At 59.7% G+C, this 21,485-nt stretch overlaps 1 protein-coding gene across 2 annotated transcripts; it reads right to left on the reverse strand.

Annotated features, from left to right (window-relative positions):
* Positions 1-848: 848 nt before the first annotated feature.
* On the reverse strand, positions 849-11,566 carry LOC138829586 (DNA topoisomerase I, mitochondrial-like). 2 transcript variants are annotated; one of them, XM_070025959.1, is made up of 14 exons: positions 11,411-11,566; positions 10,603-10,715; positions 10,396-10,517; positions 8,983-9,105; positions 8,400-8,587; positions 7,111-7,252; positions 6,703-6,846; positions 6,289-6,471; positions 5,678-5,746; positions 5,101-5,215; positions 3,895-4,022; positions 3,492-3,586; positions 2,367-2,516; positions 849-2,051 (listed from the first exon to the last, which is right to left on the reverse strand). In XM_070025959.1, exons 1-14 carry the CDS (start codon positions 11,515-11,517, stop codon positions 1,928-1,930), a joined length of 1,803 nt encoding a protein of 600 aa, XP_069882060.1. In that variant the 5' UTR covers positions 11,518-11,566; the 3' UTR covers positions 849-1,927. The 2 variants fall into 2 exon arrangements, with proteins under 2 accessions (XP_069882060.1, XP_069882061.1); XM_070025960.1 differs by having other exon boundaries at positions 849-2,030; positions 11,411-11,564.
* Positions 11,567-21,485: the final 9,919 nt, after the last annotated feature.

A 21,485-nucleotide genomic window follows, 5' to 3' on the forward strand; every position in this document is an offset into this window, starting at 1 on the left:
ACCTCCAGGGACAGCCACGTGGCGCTGCCCTGCCCCCTCCGCCCTGGGAACCCCAGATGGCCCAGCACTCCCAACTCAGCCGGGGAGGAGGGAGATGCTGGGCTCCATCCAACCTAGGAAACCGGAACAGCCGGGTCCTCTGGACGAGGAAGGAAGAGGGGTCCTGTAATGGCCCCCGTGAGCGGGATGAGTTCCTCTCTCGCTCTAAGGTCGCTCGGTCCCCCGTGAGGGCACTGGCCAGTGCGCGCCGCCCTCCAGCCCCCAAACACCGGACTTATCCGCGGGGTTCTCCCTACAGCCCACTGGGCCCAAACCCCCTACCCCGCCAACGCGCCACCATCCACCATCGAGCAGGAGCGTGGTCCTCCCGCCTGGTCCCGCAGGCTGCTTAGACCTGGGTTGGGCCTCTGGGCCTGCGCGCCTGGCTTAGGAAGTTCATTCCTCCGGTGGGGACACACACCCCTCCCCCCAGAGTGGCCTGGGTTCCATCAGGAGGCCGCGGCCTCAGCACCCAGGCTGCTCCTTCAGACGCCCCTCGGCAGTTCTGACCAGCTTTCTTCATAGCAGGTTGCTTAGCTTTCAGGTCTGCCAAACAGTGCCAGGGAGTGGGCCTCAGGAAACTTGTTCTGAGCACCATGCCCAGCCTTGCCCTCCCTATCTATACCTGGGCCTACTGTCCTGCCACGGCCCACCCACAGACCAATTCCTCCCACATCCTCCCTCCTCTCATGGGAGTGCCTAGAGGGTACCAGAGGGCTCCTTAGGCTGGCGTGCCCACTGGGTGGCCTGTTGCCCCGTGCCACCCCCTGCTGGAGCTCCAGGCCTCAGGAAAGAGTGCAGGTAACGTGTAGCATCTGACATCTTTATTTAAGTGGCCACATGGTCCATCCTGGTATCAAAGACCGTTGGTGCTCAGCCCACAAGCCCTGGGGGACGCCGGGCAGTTCTCAGTACTGGCTACCTAAGCAAGGCCTCCTGTGCACCCCAAAAATGCTCTGCTGAGGGGTTTGGGAGCAGGTAAGGCAGGCTGCCCTGTCCAAGCCCAAAAAGCAGCTGGCACTGGGACACGCCCCCTGGCGGTCACCTTCATCGGTGTGCCTCCCGCTCTGCTTCGCGCGGCTCAGCCAGTGCTTCCCAGGCTGTGTCAGCCCCAAGGGGGCAGGTGAAGACCGGAGCTCAGCCCACTCCTGGCCACCGCAGACGTCCCCTCAGACCCATCCCTCACCCGTGCCATGGTCCTGGGTGTCGGGAGGATGCAGGGGTGGGGGGCTGGACAGGAATATCGGCACCCACTGCGCGGCTGCTCGGTCTCCACCCGAGTGCCGGCGCCTTCTCGGACTCACATGCCTTCTTGCGTCTGAGGCCATCCGTGTCTGGGCTGTGCGGCTGTCCTCAGACTAGCCCCCGAGGCCAGCAGCAGGCGGCGGGGCAGGCAGCCTGTGCCAGGCTGAGGCTACAGGAAGGCACTTTAGAAGCAGGAGGCTGCTACAGAGGAGCAAGGCCTTAAGCCAGCAGTCACTCGGCCCAGCATCCCGGGCCCGCAGCAAGTGTGGCAGGGCCTTCATCCACTACTCCGGGCTTTGGGCACCTGAGGACTCAACATGGCGAGAGCCTCCACACATGTGCCAAGTGCAGCCAGACCTTCAGCCAGGATCACAGAGGCTGCACAGTCACAGCAGGTGTGGCCCACACCAAGCTTCCATCGGATCCCGAGCCTGGCGGCCGGTGCGGGACTGCAGCTAGAGAAGACTGCTGGCGGGAGGCCTGGGCGAGGCAGACCTGCAGCCGCCCTGCGCCCACGGCCGGTTCAGCTGCGAGTGCTGGGCACTGCCTAGGATGGGCCAGGGTCCGGCTCTGCATCGGTGCACCTGCGCAACGTATCTGCCTGCCCAGCCTCCGGCGCTGCTTCAGTAGTGACAGAGCTCGCTTAGAACTGGAAGTGCTCGTCCCCCTCCTCCAGGGCCCAGGCAAACCTTTCCCGCTGCGCCCTGCTGTAGACCTTCTCCACAGGCACCCCGAACCTCCTACACCTGCAGGACATCAGCCACATCCTGCGTGAAGGCCAAAGCCAGGAAAGACAGCAGCCCCTGTGCAGGGGACCAGCGACCCCGAGCACCCACCAGCACACCCAGCCCGCTGGCACCGAGGCCACAGCCCGGGCATCCTCAGGCCGGCCGCCCCCACTCCCAGTGGGTACGGGGTGACCCCATGTCCCCAGCTCTGCCCGCCCCACCCCAAACCATCCTAAAGCTCAGGGAAGGGAAGACACGGGCCTCTGCACCCGGGACGGCACGTCCTGGGGCCCAAACCAGGTCCTCTTGGAAAAGCCAGACCACACCAGGCACTGTGGCCTGAGGCCCACGCACCAGGCAATGCTGATCCGGGGGTCCAGGTAGTTGAGCTTGGACGTGCCCAGCGCCACCTGCTTGTTCTCGTCCTTAGCCGTGGCCTGGGCCCGCGCCCGCGCCAGCTGTCCGCTCAGCCGCTGCAGCCGCTGCTGCCGCTGCTGCAACAACCTGGCGGAAGACAGGAGGCCCAAGACCTGCACCGACCTCCCCGCCCGGCCACAGCTGCCCAGTGCAGAGGCAGGAGGCCACAGATCGAAGCCCAGCAGTCCTGAACCAGCAGCCACATCAGACGCACGGCACAGCTGCCTGCACCCTCGGGGCTGCAGGGTGGGAGGGGCGGCTGCCAGGGAGGGGGCACTGGGGATGCAGCAGACCAGGACAGAGAGTGGGGCCAGGGCCTGTGGCCGAGGGCCTGAGGACATGCTCAGCCCTCTTTCTACTAAGTGCAGCAGCGCAGGCTCCTTCCTGCTTTTTAATGCAAAGCTGCATTCTGTAAACAGGTACTCCTTTAACCCTTTGCCTCCGCCAAGCCACCCTGCCGACAGCCACATCGGATGACACACTGGGACCCAGGCCGGGGTCCTGTGCAGACACCTGCAGGGGCTTTGCTCATATGAGCCTCAGCTCCAGGGCTGACACGAACCAACACCAGGATCCGAGACAAACATCAGACTTATGCCCACTTGCAGGGAGACAGAGCACCGGAGACACACAGGGTACTTCTCGGCACCCACACTGGAGGCCGGAGCTGACCGCCTACTGTGATCCACCCGCCCAGCACCTCCTCCACACCCACAGGTCACAGCGAGAACCCGGACAGACCTGTACCAAGCGAACCTGCTCCAAAGATTCAACCACAGCCCAATGGACGCGGGCTTGCTTTTCTGAGAACAGACAACGGTGGCCACACCTCTGGTGATGAGGTGCCAGAAGGCCATGCCACACACAGGGAGCAGCCCGCCTGCGCAGCCCGCGGGAGGCCAGGGCTGCCCAGGGCTCCCTGCCGTTTCTGTCCACAGTAGGAACAGCTTGTGCCCTTAAGAGCCACAGAACGATAGCTGGAAACAAAACCGCTGCAAAGGAAGGCTGGCCCCCCGCCCCGCAACGCTGGGGCTCCGGGGTCAAGGCGCTGCGCCCACGCACCTCCTGGACGAGCTGTCCCCTCCGGTCCTGGGGTCGGCCATGGCCCTCTGCAGCTCCTCCCGGGCCTCAGCCACCTGGGCCTCCTTTGCCTCGATCTGAGAAGAAACGGGTCTAGGCAGGGCCTCTCCTGTACCACCCAGACCCGCCACAAGGGGCAGCCTCCACGGGTCCCAACCGGACCTGCCCTGCAAACACTCCACCCCTTTCTGCATCCTGGCCACCTGCGCAGGGAGGGGTTGGCTACACCTGAGCTGCCCCCAACCCCCCAGGCAGCTCTGATTCCCGGGAGCACCTCTGCCCCCTTCCAAGTGCCCCTGCCCCAGGAGGCGCCCCCACTGCCCCCTTCCAGGCCCCCCTGCCCCAGGGGCCGGGCAAGAGGCGCAGTGTAGCCTGCGTTCCACACCTTCCTGCGGAGCGCCTGCATGGAAGTTTCAAAGCTCCTGGGAGTGGCACGCCGGTGGTTGCAGAGGACGGCGGCCGCCCGGTTCGCCCGGCTGTGGGCCAGGACCTTGTCGGCCTGGCTGTCTGTAGCTGAAAGACAGCAACTGTCAGTCGCTCTGTCTGCTCACCTGGCCTGCGTTTTGTTTGAGCTGTACCCGGCCTGGCCCATCTTTCTGACAGTCACAGGCCAGGACACTGGCAGGAGCGGGGCACCCAGTAGACCCCATCACCAGCGGGGCACGGGGTGGGGAGCTAGCAGGAGCCGGAGATGGGGGCAGAGGGCAGGCGGGGCAGCAGTGAGGGCCCTGGAGGGTCTGGGGACCCTAACACAAGCCCCTCGTCACCACCCAGACCCCAGGGCCTGGCCTCACTGGTGACATCCTCCCACACATGCCACCAGGAAATGGGCTGGGGACATCCAAGTCCCTCCTGAGACACACACCGCAGGCGGACGCCCAGCAGGGCGCCCCAGACCCCAGCAGCCGCACCCCACCAGCTGCATGGCAGTGTGGGGAAGCGGGCTCCTCTGCCCCCATCTTTCCTCCGGCTGTGGGGTCCCTGGCCCCCTAAGGGCCTTGTCAGGAGCCCCCGGATCCAACCCAACCCCACGGCCAGCCTCGGCTCACAGCACACTGGCCTCGGCCAGCCATCCACCCGCGGCACCGACTGCACCCCACGCCCCAGGGCCCGTGCTGCCTGAGGACAGGATGCCTGGGAGCGGGGGCTGGGGAATGGCTTTGCTGTGCCGGGTGAAGGGAAAAGGCACACTCTGGAAACTTCTTTGCCCCACTGCACTTCTAAATTAGGGAAGAAAAAGAAGTCAGGGGGCTGGGGCGCCACTGGCAGGGGGGGAGGGGCAGAGGCAAGAGCCAAGGAGCGGAGAGGGACCAGCCTGCAGGAGGCAGGGTGGAATCTGCTGAGGGCCCTAAGAGTGCGGGAAGAGGGGATGGGCAGCTCACACCCTGGACCGCCCTGCCGGGCCAGTGCCTCCGGCCCGTCCGCCCGCCCTCCCAGAACTTGGCACAGGCCTTCAAGCATCCTTCCACCACCTACATGGCCAGGCACCCAGCTCCAGCTCCACGCATGCCCAGTCCAGGCCTTGCGTCTCAGTGACTCCCAGGGACCAGCCTGGCCTGGCATCGGGATGCCCAGGGCGGGCTCTGCTCACCACGGGTCAGCACCCCCAGCTGCTCCTGCAGCGTGACAGAGGCGTTGTACGTCCGGAACACCTTCGCCGTCAGCCCATGCATCAAATGCTGCAGGTGCTTGTTCAGACTGGAGGTCTGGGGACGCAGACAGGGGATCATCAACAGGGTTCCTTGGGGACAGTTCCCGGGCCACTCCCGGCCTGGGGGGCGGGGAGGGGACAGGCGAAGTGAGGAAACTGCTTCTGTCTAGAGCACAGCTCCTCCCCCCACAGGGGCTCTGTCCTGCACAACTGCACCAAAAACACAGGCAGCCGGGGGACGCCGGTGCTCACGCCTGCAATCCTAACTATGCTGGAGGCTGAGATCTGAGGATCACCTTTCAATGCCACCCAAAGCAAGAAAGACTCTTAGCTCCAACTAAACACCAAAAAGCTGGGAGTGGAGCTGCAGCTCAAGTGGTAAGAGTGCTAGGCTTGAGTGAAGAAGTGCAGAGACAGTATCTAAGCCCTGAGTTCAAGACCCACTACTGGCACACAGACAGACAGACACACAGACACACAGACACACACACACACACACACACACACACAGTCTTACGGTCAATCTGTCGAAGAGGCTGTCCCTGGGCTTCTTGTTCTTCATGAACAGCTGCAGGTTCCTGAACACCTGAGACACAGGAGAGATTAACCTGCAGCCACAAGAAGACATCTGAAGCTGAAGTCACCGAGAGGGACAGGTCTCCTGGAGACAGGAAAAGACACAGACCAGGCCCAGAAAGAGCTGTGTACCTCAGCTGCCAGGCCCACACCAGAGCCTGTGGCACTGCCATCTTTCCCACCCCGCCTGGCCCCGCTGATGCATCCAGGGGCCGTGTGGTCCAGGCTGGAGCGTGGCTCCTGAGCCCCACGGACCCGCTGGGCAGCCTGCCCCAGCCAACCTCTGCCACCAACTCTGTCGGTCTGAGCCCTGCCTGTGACCAGGCGAGCCACACGAGATCCATCGGGGCTGTGCCAGGTTCCCTCCTCCCGTCCCCTCCGGGAGCGCGCGCCGTCCTCCCCACCAGCCCAAACCCCGGGCAAGCACCGCTGCGTGGCCTCCTCCACTTTGACCCATGACTTCCCAAGACGGCTCTCACTTGGCTCTTCCCTCCCAACTGAGACACTGCGCTGAACACCCATGTGTTCGAGGTCACGGGGCAGGGCGCTCACCGGCTCCTCCACTGACACGAGCTGATGGTAGCGGACAGAGTCCTTTCCCAGGAAATCCAGCTCCACCACATGCTCGCGGCCGGCAGCCCGCGCATGCAGCCGCACGTGCTCCACGCGGAGGGAGCAGCAGCCCACCGTGTCCGCCGTCTTGTCCTCCTTCTCGTGTCCTGCTCGAAGTGCCAGCTGGGTGGGAAGAGCCATCAGAGCGGTGGCACACACGTGCACACATGCACACACACATGTACACACATGCACGGGAAGAACCATCCAAGTGGTGGCACACACATGCACACACATGCATGCACTCATACACCTACACAGGAAGAACCATCACACACACGCATGTATGCACTCACACGCACGTGTATACACACACACACTGCAGAAACCCCCAGTGGTTCAGTACACCCCTACCTTGTCGATGAAATACAGGGCCACTGCCCGCTGCCTTGTCTTCACCTCTGGGGATCCCCAGGCGGCCCGGTACTGAGCGCGGATCTCATCCACAAGCCCCCCAAGGCGGCGCGCGACCTCATATTTTTGTCGGTCTTTTTCCCCCTAAGCCAAAGGAAGAAGGAGGGAACTCTCGTCCCTGGCGGCCGCACCGGTGGGCAGCCACACAGCAGAGTCCAGGCACAGGGGATGGACAGTGACGAGGACGGACGGCCCGGGCTTCCGTAGCAGACGTGTGGCGGCTGGGCCCGGGGCCGAGCCTGGCTGGACCGTGTGGGAGGCAGCACCCTCCGCCGGCCTCTCTGGAAAGGACGACCCAGGAGCGTGCAGGCTCTTGGAGCGGGGCTTCCGGAAGGCCCCCAGCCTCACCTTCAGCTTGGAGCTGGGGTTCAGAGCGATGTACTTGGTGCGGTTCTGCACGTTCTCCGTCCACGCCGCCAGCCACGTCACTGTGGTGTCTGAGCACACCTCTCTCCACTGGTGGCCCACTGGGGGCCTGGGGACAGCGTCCCTGCAGGACAGTGACAAGTAGTACATGCAGAGTGAGCATCTGCACACTTGCCGTGGCCGTGGCTGTGGCCTATGGCAGGGCTCCATGTGGCCTGGCCTCAAGGCAAGCACCCCGCTGCTCAGAAAAATCTCCACAGGCAAACGCACACGCACTCGTGAGCACGCACACACACGCACACACACACACACAAGCGTACGTGCACACGTGACCAGCAGCGACAGCATCACCACCAGCTCTGCAGGGAGCTCTGCGGCTTCAGCTCCACCACCAACCCTGACCCCGGGGCTGTGGGGCCGGCATCTGGGAGCGGGTTTGCACAGCCTTAAGAAGCAGCAGCACCGCACCCCCAAAGCGCGGTGCACTGACAACATAGGGAGCCCCTGGAGGAAGAGCCCCACAGCCAGCAAAATGAACAAGTTTCTTTTTCTTTTTTGTGGGGGTCTGGGTTTAAACTCAGGACCAAGTTACTCTCCTTTAGCTTTTTTGCTCAAGGCTGGTGCTCTAGCAATCGAACCACAACTCCACTTGTTTGGTTTTCTCCCTGGTTAATTGGAGATAAAGGTCTCGTAGACTCTGCCGGGGCTGTCTTCCAGCCTCGAGTTGAGATCTCAGTCTCTCGGGATCCCAGGCATGAGCCACCGGCACCAACTCAAGAAATTTTTTTTTAACTTTTTCTTTTTGTCTTTTTTTTTCTGGCACTGGGGATGGAACCTAGAATGTTGCATTGCTAGGCAAGCTCTTTGCCACTGAGCTACATCCCAGTCCCCAGCTCAAGAATTCTGATGGGAGCTGGGCACTGGTGGCTCACACCTGTAATCCTACATACTCAAGAGCCTGAGATCTGAAGATCGTGATTTGAAGCCAGCCAGGGCAAGAAAATCCATGAGACTCTTACCTCCACTTAACTACCAGAAAACTGGAAGTTGCGCTGTGGCTCAAGTGGTAGAGCTCTGAGCCTTAAGCTGAAGAGCTGAGGGCAGCACCAGGCCCCGAGGAGTGTAACCGGCGCCACGCCCGGGCTGTGCTGACGGGCACAGCACTGGCCCCAGAGCCCCATGGTGCTGAGATGCAGGGGACCGGGTGCGAGAGCAAAGGAGAAGAGCAAGATGAGGTGACCAAGGTCCAGCCTGGCCCACGGCGCCCCTACCTGCTGCAGTTGATGACCACGTCCTCGGGCAGGACCCTCCTCTTCACCATGCCTATCTTGGGGTGCTCACCACGGCCGCAGAACAACCCAGGAGGCTCCATCTTGAAATTGCCAATTTTCTCCCTGTGGCCGTCAAGAATACAGTAGCCAAACTCCTGCTGAAGCTTTGCTGCCTCTTCTTTTAGTTTCTGGTTTAAGAAAACAGTATGTGGAGGTCAGTATGAGAAGGTCAGCTAGATCATTCAGCCCTGGCTCTCAGGGAGGCTGGGGGCAGGGGGGCCCCTCCCCCCTCCCCCCCCCCCCCCGCCTCTGCTGCGCATCCCATCAGAGGGAACATGGTGCCACTCAAGGGAGCGAGTCCCTCACAGCCCTGAGAGGGTCAGTAAGCCAGGAAGCGCCCGACACCCCCACACCTCTGCCTCAGACCCCTCGCCTGCCCACTTCTTTCAGATGTACTCCAAGAAAATGGAACTGCATCTGATCGCATTTAAAGGTGTGAAGGTGGAGTGCAGTTCGGGGGCCTGCCAGAGGTCCTCAGGCCTCAGGCTGGGTGGAGGGCAGCTTTGCGTGCCAGGTGCCCCACCTGCTTCTCCTCCTTGGGCAGGGCTTTCCGGGCTGCAGCTTTGTCCACGAAGTGTCTGTGGATCTCCGTGAAGTCACACTTGTCCAGGTGTGTGATGAGCAGCCGCTCCTCCGGGGTCATCTCCTGGGCCGGAGACATGCTCAGCCCCTCCCGCGCACACTCACCCCTGCAGGCACCCCACAGGGCCACTGCCCAGGCACCTCACAGCATCCAGGAGCAGGAGGAGGTCAGGCGACTGGGCCTCCAGAAGCTGTGGGAGCAGGGCCCGGTGGACGGGGCGCTGGCACAGGCCACACGCACATGACCTCTGCTGGGAGCAGCTCCCCCAGGGGCCGCACGCAATGCAGGTGTGCACACGGCATACACCACTACCAGGATTGTGTAGGGAACAGCGTGCACGCGGCACAGCCCGGATTTCAGGACTGACACGTGGTCTCTGAGCCTTGCTCCTGCAGGAAGCAACCCAGACCTGCGGCATTCCAAATGCTACTTCCAAGAGGGTGCCCGGTCCTGCCCCTCCTCAGAACCCAACCCCCACCCTGCCCCGCCTCAGGTGAGGCTCCAGCACACATACCAGACGCACAGGACCACACAACAGAGCCCCCACAGCCTGAGAACCCGTATCCCCACTCCCACTGAAGACCCCATTGGCAGAGCACCAACCCTCTGACAGTGAACCCAACCTCCCAGAACTCAGCTGGCACTAATCAAGTCTGCGCCCCTTCTTCCTGACCAGAGGGATCAGGGTGGGTGAGGTAGGGAGGCTAACAGCGCAGAAAGGCTCAGGCCCAGGCCCTGAGTTTAAGCCCCAGGACTGGCAAAAAAAAAAAAAAAAGTGTGAAAAAGCAGATAGGCCATGTGCACACAATCAGACGGCGTTACGGTCTCTGAGGAGAAAGAGTCATGGTGCAACCCCTGGAACAGGTACCAGATGGAAGCGCAGCACGGCTAGACTCAGGAGGAAGGGAGTCGAGGAGAGAGGTGCAGAGCAATGGAGAGGAAGGGCAAGCAAGGCCAGTCCTGACTCTCACTGCGCATGCGTGAAGTTGGAACTGGGACACTTTAGGAGACAGGTGGGGTTCAGATCGTCGGGCAGGGGAAGAATGGAATGGACCAAGATGCACGGCACACATACACGGACAAGTCAATTGAAGATACTAAAAAAAGAAAAAATGCCTCTGGCCTCCTCCAACATTCCTCCTCAAGAGCTGGCCTGTCCTGGACGTGCTGTGGAGATGAGAGGCCACAGGGGACACGGCTCTGCTCCCTCTGCCAGCCCTGGCACAGCCCATGCTGCACACACTCATGGCCACTGCGGGCTGGAAAGGTGCAGGGATGGCAGCTGGCTGGGCACCACTGCCTCACAGCGCACCAGCCGGCCTGGGGCAGCCGCGCCCCCCCCCACACACCTACCTTTCTCCAGTCCTTGAAGAAGTTATTTCGGAAAACTTCCTTTGTTGTATATTCATGATGCAACATCTTCCCGTAGAAAGTGGCCACCTCCTCAGCTGCCAAGCTCAGCGGCACAGGCCTTCCTGCGGGCATCCGGAGGCTCGCGGCTGAGGCATCCCCAGGGCCGCGGCGGCCGGGAGGCGGCACCCAGAGCCCGCCCACCCTCACCATCGTAGAAGAGGCGCACTCCGGCAGGAAGCGGCTCGTAGGCAGGGGCGAAGAGCGGGCCTCTGTGCTCCAGCTGCCTCCACTTCACTCTGCTCTGGCTCTTCTCTTCCCACCTGGAAAGACACGGGTGGAGCACTGTGCTGCACAGCACAGCCACCGGCCAGGCCTGGGATCAGCCTCGTCCACGCTCCGCCTCGCTCAGAGCATGGACGGAGCCCAGGCATGCACCTGCCCACACCGCCCTACCTGGCACAGGTGCTGCTGAGACAGACTGGGGATCCCAGCAGAGGGAGGGGCAAGGTTCAGAGACTCTAGACCCCACAGCGCCCCCCTCAGTCTGGCTATTCCTGACAGCGGGGGCCTTGGAGGTGGGAGTTGAGGGGAGAAGGGCAGGGCCAGCGCAGACGGGTCACCTGCTGGCCTAGGGGGGCAGGGGAGTGGGGGAGGCCAGGGCAGGGAAGCGCTGGGGTGCGCAGGCAACTCCCGCACAGCGAGCCCCCGGTGTCGCCTCTCCCGACCTCTCTAGGGGCGCCGGGCGGCGGGGCGCACGTCCCCGGCCTCGGTGCCCGGGAGCGGGGCAGCCGCGAGCCGCGGGCCCGCGCCGGAGGCCGTGGCGTCAGCTCCGACCCGGGATCCGGGAACTCGGATCCACAGCGGCTCCCCACCGAGGCCCGGCGCGGCCACCGGCGCGGTCGGCCTCCCGGCCCGGGCGCGGCCCGGTGGCCCCGGGACCCGGCTCCGGGATCGGCTCCGGCGGGCACTGACCACGAGGGCGGCGCGCTCCAGAGGCTACGCTCGCCCGCCTTACCCCGCCCTGCTGGACTTGGGGGCGCCGCGGGAGGCCGGAAGGCGGGGGACCCCCAGCAGCCGCGCGCGCGCCGCCCGCCCGACACGCAGCAGCGCCTCGGCGTGCATCCGCTCGCTCCGCGCACCCAACGCGGAGAGCTGGGACGCGCGGCCGCGCCGCGCGGAGCCCCGGATCAGGCCACTTCCTGCCACAGGCCCCGCCCCTCCATAGGGCCCACCCGCGATACGTCCCTGGCCCCGCCCCCAGATGAGCCCCGCCCACCTCGGGGCTCGCCCCGCGGAGCCCAATGGCCAGGCCCCGCCCAGGCTCCGCCCTACATCAGGCTCCGCCCCCACGCCAGGCTCCGCCCCGTGGAGCCCAACGCTCAGGCCCCGCCCCGCGCTCGCCGGCCCCCAGGTCCCGGCCGTCCCGCCCCGCCCCGCCCCGCCCCAGCCCGCGCTCGCCGGCCCCCAGATCCCGGCCGTCCCGCCCCGCCCGGCCCCGCCCCGCGCTCGCCGGCTCCCAGGCCCCTCCCCGCCCCGGCCCGTGTCCCCCTGCGGGAGCCTTGGGGCTCCTGGGGAAAGACGGGCCGGGCAGGCCAGGGCCTGGCAGGGTGGGGGGACACGGCCTCACCCCGGAGCCCAGGCCTGCCCCACCCACACCCCACAGCGGCTGGTGGCGGCGGTGGACAAGGGACGGCCAGCGGTCAGCCCCCCGCTGTGGCCCGAGGGCCGGTCCAGCCAGAGCACATCTCTATCTGCAGATGATAGCACCCAGTATTTAGAAAATCCCAAAGAGTTACAAAGTAAACAACTTGTAGAACCAGGCACCGGTGGTTCACACCTGTAATCCTAGCTACTCAGGAGGCTGAAATCTGAGGATCACGGTTCAAAGCCAGCCCAGGCAGGAAAGTCCATGAGACTCATCTCCAATAAACCACCAGAAAACCAGAAGTGGCAAAAGAGTACAGAGACAGGGCCCAGACCCCCAAGTTCAAGCCAAATGACAAAACAAACAAACAAAGACTAATAGAGCAGGGACCTAGAGCCAGTGGCTCATGCCTGTAATCCTAGCTCAGGAGGCTGAGAGCTGAGGATCCAGATTCAAAGTCAGAGAGGGCAGGAAAGGCCATGAGCGTCTTATTTCCAATAAACCTCTCAGAGAACCAGAGGTGGTGCTGTGGTTTAAGTGGTAGAGCACTCACCTTGAGCTGAAGAGCTCAGGGACAGTGCCCAGAGACCAACAAAAAAAAAAAGAAAAATAAAGAAATTCAAGATGCAGGGTACCAGATCAAAGTACAATCACCAGTTTTGGATTTCTAGACCAACTATATACAATGAAAAAATAAAATTAAGAAAATTTTCACATTTCCAACATAAAAAAATTACGGAGGCAGGGGGTTGGGAATGTGGCTTAGTGGTACAGTGCTTGCCTTGCATGCACGAAGCCCTGGGTTCCTCAGTACAACATAAAAAAAAGCCAGAAGTGGCACTGTGGCTCAAGTGGTCAAGTGCTAGCCTTGAGCAAAAGAAGCTCAGGGATAGAGCCCAGGCCCTGAGTTCAAGCCCCAGGACTGGCCAAAAAAAAAAAAAATTACCAGGGGGTAGAACACTTGCCTAGCATGCTCGATGCCCTGGGTTTGATATCTAACACTGCAAAAAGTCAAATAAAAAATTTATCAATAAATTTAGCCAACCACACAATTTAACTCAAGCTCAGGTGCCATGTTAGATTTTTCTTTTTAGGCTTCAAACTTTCAGAAAGAGTTTAAGGCAAGGGCTCATGATCCAGGCTGCTCTAAAATGAATCTGCCATTCCTTTAAAGATCGTTCTGGTTCCTCCCACTGTTGACATTGCTGAGATCAATCTGATAGGTGTTCGGATGTGCTCCTTTTTGCTGTCTTGTGAGTGTTAGCCAGTGTTCCAAAAGCCCAAGGATGGCTGGGGAGAGCCTACCCCCTTTCTGGTACCCAGTGTGTGTTCCCTTCCAAAAGCAGCAAAGAGACAGCTGCAAATGACAACCTGGAAGATCAGCATGCATTCCTTGGGACTGGACTTCCACTGTGTTAGTAAGTGTAGGAAAATACTGTGTCTTTAATGGCTGAAAACTCAGTGTATGCTGTGAATTTGTTGGTTTGAAACATTGAAACTTTTTCATTAGACAATATTTACATACCTCACCTGAAGAACCTTTGAGAGTATATATAAAATCTTAAAATATATTAAGTTGCTATTGTTGTTGTTGTTTGCCAGCTCCAGATTTTTTTTGTGTATGTGATGCTGAGGAATGGAACTCAGGGCTTCATGCATGGGAAAGCACTCTACCACTGAGCCACGTTCCCAACCCCATAGCTCACACCTTTAATACTAGTTACTCAGAAGGCTGAAATCTGAGGATCACAGTTCAAAGCCAACTCAGGCAGACAAATCTGAGAAACACCCTTATCTCTACTTAAACAGTAAAAGCTAGAAGTTAGAGCTATGACTCAAGCGGTAGAGTGCAAGCCTTAAGTGACAAGGGCCAGTGCCTAGGCCCTGAGTTCAAGCCCTATTACTGCTGTGCGTGTGTGCACATGCGCGCGTGTGCCCGCATGCATGCACACACACACAGAGCTGAAAGGCATGAAAAATTACCTGAAGAAATAGAGTTACCACTTCCTATAGTTAAGCTGCCCCACCAACGTAAGAATTCAGAGCCATCCCCAGCAAACCCTCAGCTAGCTTTCCCTGTGGACGTGGTATATACAAGGGGCCCAGAAGAGGCCAAACAACCTGGAAGCACCTGGGCGGCAGTGGGGCCCATGCTCCCTGGGGGGAGATTCAAGCCTTTGGTAAGGAACATGGCTCCCGGGTGGCGGGTGGAGACTCGCAGGCCCTCGGAGGAGTTTCCCTTTCCAGGCCCCTTCTCTCTGTCTGCTTGCCTGCTCTTCTGTTTTAGAAGCCGCTACGTCTGTCCTCTCAACCTCATGCTCCACCCAACCTTTCATTGTTCATCTCTTGACTCTCCTTTCTTTTCCTTTGATTTTTCTTTGCAGTCCTGGGGCCTGAACTCAGGGCCTGGGCGCTGTCCCTGAGCCTCTCTGTGCTCAAGGCTGGTGCTCTGGCACTTGAGCCATGGCATGTCCACTGAAGGTCGCCCTGGTCTCCTCTGCAGGGCCTCCCTGCGGCCTCCCTGTGGCCTCCCTGCGGCCTCCCTGCGGCCTCCCCCCCCCCCCCCCCCCCCCCCCGCCCAGCCTCGGACAGATCACACCAGGAGCCGCCTGTCCCAAGCAGATAAACCGGGTACCTTCCAGCTTGAGTGGAGTCACCACAACGCACCCTCCTTCTGACCCAATTTGTGGGGCTCACACCTGCCCTCTGCTGAGTCCCCATGCAGTACTGGCTCATGGACTTTTAGTCCTGTCTGCCGCACCCTGGCCCTGCTCTTCCACACTAGGACCACCGCTCCGGATGCTGTGCTTTTCTCATGCTGCCCTCTTCAACACCGGCTCTGACAGGACGTGGGACTGTGCCAAGCTTGGGACGACGGTGCCCGTGGCACTCTTGTCGGCAGGCCCTGGCTACCAAGCCAAACACCGATTCACAGCCACACTGTGTCACCAGCTGGCACGCTCTCTCCAGGCCTGTCCTCCTGTGCAGACCCAAGGGGGCGCCCCCCCCCCCCCGCACAGCCTCACACCCCGAGCTGTCGCTCACACCCACGCAGCAGCACGCTGCCAGGCCTCGGGCGGCGCTCCCACACCTCTGGCTGGCACTTCAGCAGAGTTTTTCTCTGTTTAAAATTAAAATACAGAGAAGGCTTGCATTCATTTGAGTAGTAAAGTTTAGCACCCACGCGAGGCTCTCATGAAATAGACGAGAATACATTATACGGTGCCAGAACACAGAAAGGGGCAGAGTTCACACTCGAAGCATGCTGATAAAGCCAGTCACCAGGGAGAAGGCAAAGCCCCCTCCCAGAGCTTTTCCACACCCACGTGCCACACAGCTGTCCTACACTACTTTTTCTGAAATGAGACACCCGCACCACATAAGCAGAAAAGAAAGCCAAAAGTGGCGCTGTGGCTCAAGTGGTAGAGCGCTCGCCTTGAGCTGAAGAGCTGAGGGACAGCGCCCAGGCCCAGAGTTCAAGCCCCACAACTGAAAGAGAGAGAAAGAGAGAGAGAGAGAGAGAGAGAGAGAGAGAGAGAGAGAGAGAGAGAGAGAGAGAGAGAGAGAGAGAGAGAGAGAGAGAACAGATAAGTTGGAATCATCAAAATTAGACACTTCTGGGCAGGGCACTGGTGGCTCATGCCTGTAATCACAGCTGAGAAATGGAGGACAGATGTGGGGTTTGGGAGGTTTTCTTTATGTACGTGCCAGTCCTGGGGCTTGAACTCAGGGCCTGGGCATTGTCCCTGAGCTTTTTGCTCAAGGCTAGCACTCTACCACTTGAGCCACAGCTCCACTTCTGGCTTTTTGAAAGATAATTGGAGATAAGAGTCTCATGGACTTTCCTGTACCAACTGGCTTTGAGCCATAATCCTCAGATCTCAGCCTCCTGACTAGGTATGGTTATAGGTATGAGCTACAAGTTTTAACAGAATTCAAAGTGTACACACACACACACACACACACACACACACACACACACACACACACACACGGAAAATTTCCATAACCTTCTGACATCTTCCACAAAAGAAAAAGAAAAGCTGGAATAGAGCATCAGGCACACACCACATTGGATCATTGGATTCTGTCCACGGAGAAGCTGCAGGCTCAGACCCCAGAGTTAGAGTCCCCGCACCTGTCTTTGTTTGACGAGCCAATGAACTTTATAAAGATGCAGCAGCCTTTTTTTGTTTGTTTGTTTGGTCCAGTTGTGGGGCCTGAACTCTGGGCCTGGATGCTGTCCCTCAGCTCTTCAACTCAAGGCTAGCGCTCTACCACTTGAGCCACAACACCACTTCTGGCTTTTTTCTTTTTTGCTTATGTGGTGCTGAGGAATCGAACCCAGGGCCTCATGCATGCAAGGCAAGTGCTCTACCACTGAGCCACCTTCCCAGCTCCATGCAGCAGCCTTTAACACGTGGGATATTTCATTGTAAAAATTTCAATTCCTGCTTTCGCTTCAACAAGTCCAGGATCTGGGAAGTGTGGCCTGCTAGCCCAGGTGGCCACTCCTGGGGAAAAAGCGACTCACAGCAGGACCTCCGGGGGACCAGGAAGGGCCTGAAGCAGCCAGCAGCAGCAGACATAAAAGGCAATGGCACATCTCCTCAGTGGGAAGTTAGCAAGCATGCTTTGAGGTGATAAAACATCCGATTACACAACTCTAAAGCCAACCGAGTCATTCTTAAATGGAGACTATTTAAAACACTAGTTAGCTCATACTGATTCTAGCTCACATTCCACTCAGCATGAACTGAGACCCAAATGTTGCCATCAGGCTAATAATTCCTCTATAGAACTTAACTTTCCCACCAAGCCTGCGTCTTTGTTCTACTGGACAAAGGGAGCTATTTGGAATCTCTCTGACACCGGAGAGCAGCAAACTGGAGCTGGCCCTCCGCGAAGTGAGGGGAGGTGGGGCTGCTGTGTCCGTGCGGACAGCTCTGCTTAGGGCAGTTGCGTGTGTGGACTGTCACCAAGGGCACCATGACTCCCAGCAGGATCATTTACTTAAAACCAAACCAAAAGCTGGGCGCCGGTGGCTCACACCTGCCATCCTAGCAACTCAGGAGGCTGAGATCTGAGGATGTGGATCAAAGCCAGCCCAGGCAACAAAATCTGTGAGGTTCTAATCTCCCATTAACTGCCAAAAGGCCCGGAGTGGAACCGTGGCTCAAGTGGTATAGGGCCAGCCTTGAGTGAAAAAACTAAGGGGCAGTGCCAATACCCTGATTTCAAGCCCCAGTGGAAGCAGAAAAGTAATTAATTAAAAATATAAGAAAATAAATCAAACCAGGACTGGGAGTGTGGCTCAGGGGTAGAGCGCTTGCCTAGCACGCATGAAGCCCTGCATTCCATTCCTCATACACAGAAAAGGCTGGAAGTGCTGCTGAGGCTCAAGTGGTAGAGCGCTCGCCTGGCACAGAGGGGCTCAGGGACAGCGCCCAGGCCCTGGGTTCAAAAACAGAAAGAAAAAGGCACACAGAGGCAGGGCGGCTGGGGATTGGGTTTCCTCCTGTGTGGAGAGCCGCTCGCGTTACCAACCTGTTCTGCCCTCCAAGGGATCTTCACTCCTGCCTGAGTGAAGCAAAGACTAACAAACCAGAAACACAGGTTCCAATCCCACAGCGCAGCCAGGCTCCCGGACAAAGCCCGGCCTGTCTCCCCAACCCCGCACCCCATTTCCTGGCCTTCTCTCCATTCCATACCCCTCTCCTCTCCTCTCCACCCAGGGAAGGACCGGGGAGAGAGCGGCCTTTGCCTGTAGGCAGGATTAGTTCAGCCAGTTGGAGAGTTCGAATCTCCCTGGGATTCCTGGGAATCCCAGCCCCAAGAGCAGCCCCAGGGCGGGGCCCACGCAGGCCAGGGAGACCAGCGCAGAGAAGCTGGTGGAGGAGACGCTTGAGGGGAGGACACCTGAGGGAGGGGGGAAGAGACACCCGAGGGAGGGGGGAGGGGACATCCGAGGGAGGGACTGAGTGCCGGTCATCGTGGTTTCGGGGAAGAGGCCACAGCAGCCTGCCCAGCCCCTCTCCCCCTCCATCTAGGTTATGCTGCCAGCCAGAAGCAAGGCCAGCATGGGAGAGGCCGCCTGGTGTTCCGTCTAGACAGCCAGTGGGTGTAGCCAGGGCAGTGGAGCAGATGGAGGACTCCCAGCTGGGAGAGGGCGCAGCCCAGGGGAAGCGGCGGGCAGTGTGGCCGTGGCCCCCGAGGCCGGGCCTCCGCACACACGTTCTTGTCTGGGAGGTGGTCCCAGCCAGCTCAAGGAGGAAGACTGGAGTGAGGGCAGTGGCAGGCAAGGCGGTCCCCCCCCCCAGGGGCTCTGGGCACCCCAGGCCCCCCACCCCACCCCAGAGCAGGCCATGGGAGGGGAGTGGTTGGGCCTGCAGGGGGCAGCAGCCGTGTGGGAAGGGTGGGGTGTGGGGCGGGGAAGGCCGCCCTGGCTCCAGGCTGCCTCGGTGGACAGACACTCAGCACTCAGGGCCTGTGAGGAGCAGCCGTGCTCGGCCTAACCACAGCTGCCTGAGAAGCAGAGGTCACTGCAGACATCCCCAGCCTGACCCTGCCCTGGCCGGTAGGAAGCACGGCATCATCGTCCAGCCTCCTTAACGAATAACCGAGCTTCTGTGTGGCGAGGGCGATGACAGACCCGGCCTTGCCCTGGGCAGCAGAAATGCCCGTGAGGACAGCTTCACGTCTGCGTCTGTGCCTGGAGTTGAAGGAGCCACGAGGTCGGTGGCTGAGCTCATTTAATTCTCAGCATCCCGGAGCAATCTCCAGCACGATCTTGTGAAGGCAGCGTGCATCAAGAACTCCTTAAAAGCAGCGTTGCCACTCAGTCACTGAGATTAAAAATTAGTCAGACGTGGAAAATAGAAGCAGGGTTTCAGGGGGAAGGCAGCTTTGGCTCCACTGAATAATGTCCTCTTTTGCTTGGTAAATAAATGACACGTCTTTCCCAATGACAGATCTCCAGGGCAGCTGTGTCTGGGTGGTCTAAACGCTGGCAGTTGGTTAATCTGCTCCATGTCTATAAAAGAATGCCATAAATTGTATCCAAAATGTCTGACGAAAGGTATCACAGCCAGGCGCTGATGGCTCACGCTTCTAACCCCAGCTACTCAGCAGGCTGAGATCTGAGGATTTCCATTTGAGGCCAGCCCAGGCAAGAAAGTCTGTGAGACTCTTCTGCCCAACTACCCACCAAAAAGCTCAAAGGTGAGCTGTGGCTCAAGTGATAGAGCACCAGCCACAAGCACAGGGACAGCGCCCAGGCCCTAAGTGCAAGCCCTAGGACTGGCACCAAAAAAGAAAAAGTGTGCAGTAGGGCCATTAGACTCACCTCCACCCAGGCTAAGTCTTTCAGCTTAGGTCATGAATGAATAGACTTAGGACTTGGACTTAGGACTTTGGGGACAGTCTGGCCTTGTACACGCCACACACGTGCTCTCCCTCTGAGCTGCACTCCCAGCACCAGGAAGTTTCCCTGTTACACATTTTAGGATCTGAGAGAGGCCTGGCCCACCCTGGCCGTGGCATGGCGTGGCTGGCCTGGGCCCTCCCTCCCTCTGCCTTCTGAGCAGCCCAGTGTGGCCCTGCTCCTCTCCCTCTGAGTCCCCTCCCAACCCACCCCGCTCTCCCTGACCAACCTCAGCAGCCCCGCCCTCCTGCCCTGGCCCTGCTCCCCTGCCTCCTGCCACTGTGGTCAAACCCCACAGCAGCTGAGAGTGCTCCCAACCTGCAGCCACCCTGACCTCGCAACCAGGAACTGCGACAGTTCTCAGAGTTTACATCCTCCCCTCAGGTGGACTTGATCCCAGTCAAAACAGGCTGGTTGACGGATTCTGGGGGCTCATGCCTGAAGTCCTATAACTCGGGAGATCTGAGGATCATTCCTGTAATCCTATACACTCAGGAGGCCAAGATCTGAGGATCATGCCTGTAGTCCTAGCCACTCGGGAAGCTGAGATCTGAGGATCACAGTTTCAGTGCCAGACTGGACATGAAAGTCCATGAGACTATTACCTCCAGTTTAAAAAGTTGGAGGTGTAGCTGTTTCTCAAGTGGTTGAATGTCAGCCTTGGGTGGAAAAAGCTCAGGGGCAGCGGCCAGGTCTTGAGTTCAAGCCCCAGATCCAGTGCATATGTGCACGCGCGCACACACACGCCCAAAACCTTGTTCTCACACCCCCAGACTACATCCAGCAGGTGCCACCAGTGTCTTCTGCACCCATGGTTGTCCCGCGGAGTGCTGGCAGCTGGGGGCGGCATCAGTCACGGGCTCTGCCCGGAGTGAAGGCCTGCGGTGCCAGCCACCTCTTCCTCCCACTCCAGGTCACCCCTACGCTGCTGACCACTGCCCTGAGCTCTCTGGTCTCTCTGGTACGGTCCCGCCCCCTCCCTGCACACACACTCTACCCCACGCTCCCCTCTGGTGGGCACACCACCAAAACTGTGCCTTACACTCACACCTCCCCCTCCTCAGCACACCTCGGCTTTCCCCACGCGTCTGCACTGCCTGCCCTGGGGTTTTCTGGGGCCGGGACTGGGGGTGGCGTCAGCACGTGCGGTCTGCAGATGCCTCTGCTGCCCGCAAGTCCCTACGCCCAACACATGCCAGCACAGGCCCCTCAAGCATAATAATAATAATAATAAAGTACCTGTGACAGGCATCTGCGACCAGCTCCCAAGAACAATCATTGGCTCATTTCTCATCTCCTTTTCCCTTTTTTTTTTTTTTTTTGGTCCAGTCATGGGGCCTGAACTCTGGGCCTGGGCGCTGTCCCTCAGCTCTTCAGCTCAAGGCTAGCGCTCTACCACTTGAGCCACAGTGCCACTTCCGGCTTTTTTCTTTTTGCTTATGTGGTGCTAAGGAATGGAACCCAGGGCCTCAGGCATGCAAGGCAAGCGCTCTACCACTGAGCCAACTTCCCAGCCCTCCTTTTCCCTTTATGTCCCAGAAAAAGTGCCAGCCCAGACACTATGGACAGCCATGTTCTTGCTCAGAGCAGAACTTCTCCTGTCCGTGGGCACATGGCCGGCGGGCTGGGTGCTGTGTCAGAGCCTCTCCCTGCCCCCGCCAGCCCCAGGAAGTGCTCTCAGGAGCCCTCTGTGGAGTCCCCAGCAAACTGCTGCTCTCAGCAAAACTCATTTAAACATGTGAGTATCAACTGATCTTCAACAGGAATACATACACCTGTCTGCTGTCGGGGCTGCTGCCAGCCTGCACGGGCAGCCAGAGGGCTGGCTGGCCTGTCTCCCTGAGAAGCCAGGTGTGTCTTTTTTTGGGGGGGGGGTTCCAGTCCTGGGGCCTGAACTCTGGGCCTGGGCACTGTCCCTCAGCTCTTCAGCTCAAGGCTAGCGCTCTACCACTTGAGCCACAGCGCCACTTCCGGCTTTTTTTTTCCCCGCTTATGTGGTGTTGAGGAATGGAACCCAGGGCC

The sequence above is a fragment of the Dipodomys merriami genome, unplaced genomic scaffold (genome assembly GCF_024711535.1).
Source record: "Dipodomys merriami isolate MVZ:Mamm:240054 unplaced genomic scaffold, mDipMer1.0.p SCAF_174, whole genome shotgun sequence".
NCBI lineage: Eukaryota > Metazoa > Chordata > Mammalia > Rodentia > Heteromyidae > Dipodomys > Dipodomys merriami.